Source organism: Hakea prostrata, chromosome 3 (genome assembly GCF_041222555.1).
Source record: "Hakea prostrata isolate BN-2017 chromosome 3, UWA_Hpros_2, whole genome shotgun sequence".
NCBI lineage: Eukaryota > Viridiplantae > Streptophyta > Magnoliopsida > Proteales > Proteaceae > Hakea > Hakea prostrata.
Genome location: NC_142602.1, coordinates 64,287,875 through 64,294,432, shown reverse-complemented (window position 1 = coordinate 64,294,432; position 6,558 = coordinate 64,287,875). Strand labels below are relative to the sequence as shown.

Here is a 6,558-nt window from a genome sequence, read left to right as displayed (position 1 = left end):
GGGCAAAAGACCTTAAGGACTTTTACTTTATAATGATTGAGATTTTAAATGGAACTAGTGTAATTGAATTGGTCAAAGAGAATAAGTGATAGGATCAAAATTGGTTTAGTTTCACTCCAGAGTGATCTTTGGTGTTCCATCTATATTCCTGCCTTAGTTTTCTTCATGTAAAGACCAGATGAAACATTATCTGATTATCCATCTTGACCAGTTCTGAATCCAGTCTATTGATCCAATTCTGATTTTTGGAATCAAATTTTGAGTCCCAAATTTTATATGTGAGATCGCTGAGAAGCCAGAAATGATTGGTAATAATCTGACTCGATTAATAACAATACCAATAAACAACCTGGATTTAATTTAGTGGATCTCATCCGGAAACGGCTTGAAATGATTGCTTGGCAATAAAGTAAAGTATATATAAATAAAGAGTGAAAGCAAACTGATTATGAGAATCCAATTGTTAATTGTTCCCATGGCATTCTTCCTTACATTTGTCAGAGAAATGGTTTTTGTGTGGGCTTCTTTCACCATTGTTGTATTCCCTGCAACAATAAATGCAGCTTTATGGACTGAATCATCACCACCAGAAGCAAAGGCTCTACTCGACTGGGTGGCTAGTGGTAGCAACTTTCCAGACTCTTGGACTGCAAATGATACAAGTCCATGCACCAGCTGGGACGGAATAACTTGTAACGCAGGAGGAAGAGTTACAGTGCTGAACTTATCAAGTTTCTTCTATGTAAGTGCAGAGCTTGATAAATTGAATTTCTCCTCTTTTCAATATCTAAAGTACCTGGATTTTAGTTCGAATGAAATTTGGGGAACCATCCCGGGCAACATTGGTATGCTTTCCGACCTCAACGAGCTCTCCCTCTCAAGTAATAGGATCAATGGGTCAATACCTCCAGAGTTGGAAAATCTCAAAAATCTCACTAAGTTAAACCTCTCACTCAATAGAATCAGTGGCCTGATACCTCTAGAGATAGGAAACCTCAAAAATCTCGAATGGTTGGACCTTTCTTTCAATGAGATCAATGGTAAAATACCTCAAGAGATAGGAAACCTCAAAAATCTCGAATGGTTGGACCTTTCTGTCAATGAGATCAATGGTAAACTACCTCAAGAGATAGGAAACCTCAAAAGTCTCACCCTGTTAGACCTCTCTAGAAATTGGATCGATGGCTCAATACCACCGGAGATAGGTGACCTCAAAAATCTCACTTTGTTTAACCTAAGAGATAACAAGCTTTCTGGTTCGATACCTATACAAATTGGGAATTTGATAAAACTAGTTGGGATAGACCTAAGTAACAATGAGTTTGCGGGTTTGATCCCTATCAAAATTGGTGATTTGGCTCTGTTGCAGTTACTTAATCTTTCGTGCAACAAACTGAGTGGTCAGATACCTAAACAAATAGCGGAAGTTGGTCATACTTTAAATTACATGGATATTGATATTGATTTATCCAACAATGATTTGGAGGGTCCTGTTCCGGATGAAGTAGCTCAGAGGATTCCACCAGAGTCATGCAAGAACAATAATGGTTTGTGTAGTTACTATTGGAATCTGCCATGTAAAACTAGTCAGAAAACGCTTGAAGTCAAGATCCCCATTATTATATCTTTTATTGGCATCATGCTTGTTGCATTTATAATTGTATTCCTCCGTTTAATCATCAACCAGAGGTCAATAATTTCCGTCACTGATACAACAAGAACACAACAAAATGGAGATATATTTTCTATATGGAACTATGATGGAACAATTGCATACAGTGATATCATGGAAGCAACAGAGGAATTTGATATCAAATATTGCATTGGCACCGGAGGGTATGGGAGTGTTTACATAGCAAAGCTACCTACAAAGAAAGTAGTTGCTGTGAAAAAACTACATCGCCTAGAAGCTGAAGTGGAAGCTCATGAGGAGAGCTTTGCTAATGAGATATACACATTAACAAGAATAAGGCATCACAATATTGTGAAGCTTTATGGGTTTTGTTGTCATCCAAGGTGTAACTTTTTAGTTTATGAATACATAGAAAGAGGAAGCTTAGCTTATATTCTTGGAAATGAAGCAGAAGTTGTAGAATTGGATTGGAAAAAACGTGTGAATGTCATCAAAGGGGTTGCTCATGCTTTATCTTACATACATCATGATTGCACACCACCACTAATTCATCGGGACATATCGAGCAACAATATCTTGTTGGATGCAGATTTCGAAGCTCATGTTGCAGACTTTGGAACTTCTAGATTTCTAGATCTTGGTTCATCCAACCGCACTATACTTGCAGGCACATATGGATATATTGCCCCAGGTAAGTTACCAAATTCTGCTTTTTCCATACTTAAGACTAAAAAGGTTGATAATGTTTTAACCATTCAATTATTTTCACCCCAAAAGTTCAAGAGTATATTAGATATTACCTGATTATATTAGAATTAAGTGCACATTCCCTGCATTTCTAAAATTACCGATCCTATCCCTACTCTAGGAGCAACATTACTCTTAACTTTTATTAAAATAAAACATTGCAATTAACCTCTTTCGTCAATATTTTAGAACTAGTTAAGTGATGTTTATTTGATTGTAAAATCACTTGAAATATATCCAAGTAATGTTCTTGAAATCCAATTATTTAACAAATAAACCTACATAAAAATGAACTTTAGTTAATTAGCATTTTTGGACAATAAATCATTTGGGATATTAGGAAACAGATTAGTCAAGTTGAGGTATCCACAATGGCTTATGCCTTAAAATACTGCGTATGAGTTGACTTAATAATATGATTGTTTCTCTATAATTATATGAAAACTCTAAATTTGTATTCAATTTTTCCCTCCCCCTTTCAGAGCTTGCTTTTACAATGGTTATAACAGAGAAGTGTGATGTTTATAGCTTTGGGGTATTGACATTGGAGACAATTATGGGAAAGCATCCAAGAGAACTTATCTCTTCATTGTCATTGCTAAACACAAAAGATGATATTGTACTCAAGAATGTATTAGACCCACGTCTCCCACCACCAACACAATTGGCAGCAGAAGACCTGAAGGTGTTAATGATGCTTGGAATTGCGTGCTTGCACAACAATCCAAAATCTCGTCCAACCATGCAATTCGTGTCTCTTAAACTAGCAAGTCTTACAAATCGTGATTGCAACCCTCCTGCGCGAGTTCATCACCGAAATTAGGCACCTTGTAATATATTCAAATCCATAAAGACTTGTGGAAGTGGATTGTAGATGGCTAAGGTGTTTTCTTGCTGCATTTGAAGTATTTTTAGTTTGTTTCTTCAATTGAATTTTGTCTTTGTATTCATATATGGGACCAGAAGGAAAGGAAAGAAAGAGGTGCAGATGGCTATATGCCTTGTTGAAACTTTATTCATATTATGACTTGTAGTGAAAGAAAGAAAAAAAAACATGGAATTTGATTTTTAGAATGGTCAATAGAGTGTAGATTTTGAGCCTTAAGTTTCTGACTTAGAGTGCAAATGATACATAAGGAATGAATTGGGAGTTGCACCAATTCAAGACAATTCAAGGAGAGTTGTTGAGACAGTATAAGTACACTTAATGTGACCCACTGATAGTAAGAAAGATTGACTATATTCAGCTTGTTGGAAGTAAAGAAGAAGAGGTATGCCTAAGTAAACTACTTGGGAGAATGTATAGAAATATATGCATTTGATGGGGTTTGATTATGTTGAAGTGTTAAATATAGTTTTTTTCAAAAACAAGGTTTCATGCCTTGGATTCGTTTTAGGGTGATGTTCCTAGAATGTTGTTTTGATTAGAAAATTTTGTACTTCCTTTTCTACCTATTGTCCTCTCAATTTACATTACTCTCTTTCTTTCTTTCTTTTTATTATTTTATATTTTTATTATTTTATATTTTTATTATTATTTTTAATCCTTGTAGCCAATACAATTTAACTCACAATGTACTTCTCAATGATGCTAAAAAAAATTATATAATTGTTCAAAAATCGTAATTCTTGTCCAACTACAATAAATGCCGGGAATAGGAAGTACTATGAATGTCAATTGCAACTACTCTACCCAAATTCCTTGTGGCAATTAAGGCCTTGAAATGAAGTCATATTCATGAAGTTTCATGGAATCATAGATTGATGAGATATTTTCATAAAATGTCCTACTTCCTGCATGGGAAAATTTCCTAATTAAATGCAACCCCTTTACAATCTGCACAAGGTCACAAATAACTCTAGTCACTTAATTCATATGATTAGTTTCTCAAATAAAATCTTCAAATAGCCATGGAAATTTTTATTTCTTGGGGGCGGGCCAGAAATTTTGTGGGGTCCTAAATTATGGTGTTGATGATCTAGAAAAGATTTTAATAAGTGAATCTTTATTGATCAATTAGATACTTAGACTCTCCCAAGACAAAGAAAGTATTGTCCTAAGCATACTAAAATAATTGAATGAAAATAATATTTTTTTATGGTAGACCTTGTTGACTCTGATTACAACTTAATTTGCGGGAAGGGCAAATTAAAGAGACCTTAGTGATTTTCACTTGATACTGACTGAGGTTTTAAGTGGACTTAGTGTAATTGACATGGTCAAGACAATGAGTAATTGGATCAAAATCAGTATGACTTTCACTCCGAAGTTGGTGTGTTTGTGTTCCATCCATCTAGATTCTAGCCCTGGTTTTTTTTCTTAGTGATACAGAGAAAATTAAACAGAACCCAATCCTATCGGGTTCAAGCCTTGAAGCCCGGTTGAACCGCTATCAGGACCGGTCTTGACCAGGTCTCAATGATCGTCCACAAGAAAGCAACTCGACGGTTGAAGGGCCTGGACGTGATCTGAATATTACAGGATACGTAATCGAGTTAAAAGAGGTTACTACCATTGAGACATAGTGGGGATCGTGCCAAGATTGGTAACTACCTTCCTCATTGAATATCAAGGGTAAAACCCTACAATCGGACGGCCACCTCCACAGATCACAAACTCATCCAACGATCGAGAATCACAGGTAAAATCTATATAAACGAGTAGCCTACTCGCATACAAGGTATCTGAATCGTTTCCTTTACAATTACATTTAATTTATGATCTACATCTCGCCAGAGCTCTGTGATCAATTCCTTAACTAACTTAGCCTTCGGAGGTGGCTGCCCAACCCCATGGTCAGACCACACTTAACACTGTTTTGCAGGTTAATCTTCAAAGATCTAAGGGCTAGCCAGATTCGGGACGCCTCACTTACAAAGATCAAATGAAACATTATCTGATTATCATTATTGACCAATTCTGAATCAGAAATATTAATCCAACTCGCCAGATTTGACTATTGACAAGAAAGTATAGCTGTGATGTATTTCTTCTTGTGGTAGAGAAGTTGTGATATTTTATTTTCTTTGGTCTGTTTTTTTTTTAGGAGAAAAGCTGTGATATCACTTATATACAAAGAGCAAAGAGTGACATCATGCCAATTGTCAGAATCCAATTATTAATTGTTCCCATGCCATGGCATCCTTCCTTACATTTTTCATGAAAATGGTTGTTGAGTGAACTTCTTTCAATGTCAACGCTATCGTTTGAGTCATCCCCCTCACCACCACTAGTAGTAGAAGTGAAGGCTCTACTCGATTCAAAGGCTAGTGGTTATGACTTTCCCAATTCATGGAGTGCAGATGGTACAAGGCATTGCATGTGGGATGGGATAGCTTGTAATTCTGCAGGAAGAGTGGCAGTGATAAATTTACCAAGTTTCTTCCTTGTAAGTACAAAGCTCAAAAAATTGAAGATTCTAAATTAGTTTTCCCCCTCCACCCTCCCTCTTTCAAAACTTGCTTATACAATATCTATTGATGAGTCACAATTATGTTGCTGTTGCACCCAACTAAATCACCTCTCGTTCTAAAGACGATGAGTCATGCAAGAAAGGTTAGACGCGGGCCGGCTAGAATACCGGGCAACTACCTCCGATGGCTTAGTCAGACAGTGAACAAATTAAGATCTCGTGCAAGAATTACACAAGATTATGTTCAGAATGTATTGGATGCTTACCGGAGGGGAGTGTCTTTGTATTTATGCTGTAAGTGTTACATTTTATGTATTTGGTAAGTTTACCCGACGAAGGCTGTTGTTTCTCCTGGGATTATGCCTTCTTGTCGTTGGTCCCACACGATCGGTTACTGAGTTGACCTTCCCAACTGAGAGCAATTGCCATATAAGTCTGGCATACATTACGCCTCGATCAAGATGGTCGGTTCCTGTCCCGACTGCATGTCATGTGGAGCCCCGACTTGGGTTTAACCCGATCGGGTAGGAAACTTTTGTATCATAAGCCCCCTATCCTGAACGTTGCTTTCATCTTGTGGGTAGCAAGGAAGTTTAACCATCGGGTGTATTTAACTTTCCCGACCCTTATTTTGAATGGGTCTTCTTCATATGATACCATTTCATAACCTGGCCAAGTTTCGAGAGAGTATTGACTATCCATGATTGAGGAAATTGTGGGTGAACACCCCGAGGATAGTCATATCTAATGTAAAGAGAGCTAGGT

At 36.8% G+C, this 6,558-nt stretch overlaps 1 protein-coding gene across 1 annotated transcript; it reads left to right on the top strand.

Annotated features, from left to right (window-relative positions):
- The first annotated feature begins 475 nt into the window (after nt 1-475).
- Nucleotides 476-3,244, top strand: LOC149022750 (MDIS1-interacting receptor like kinase 2-like). Its single transcript, XM_089147692.1, has 2 exons — nt 476-2,324; nt 2,863-3,244. Exons 1-2 carry the CDS (start codon nt 476-478, stop codon nt 3,201-3,203), a joined length of 2,190 nt encoding a protein of 729 aa, XP_089003818.1. The 3' UTR covers nt 3,204-3,244.
- The last annotated feature ends 3,314 nt before the right edge of the window (nt 3,245-6,558 follow it).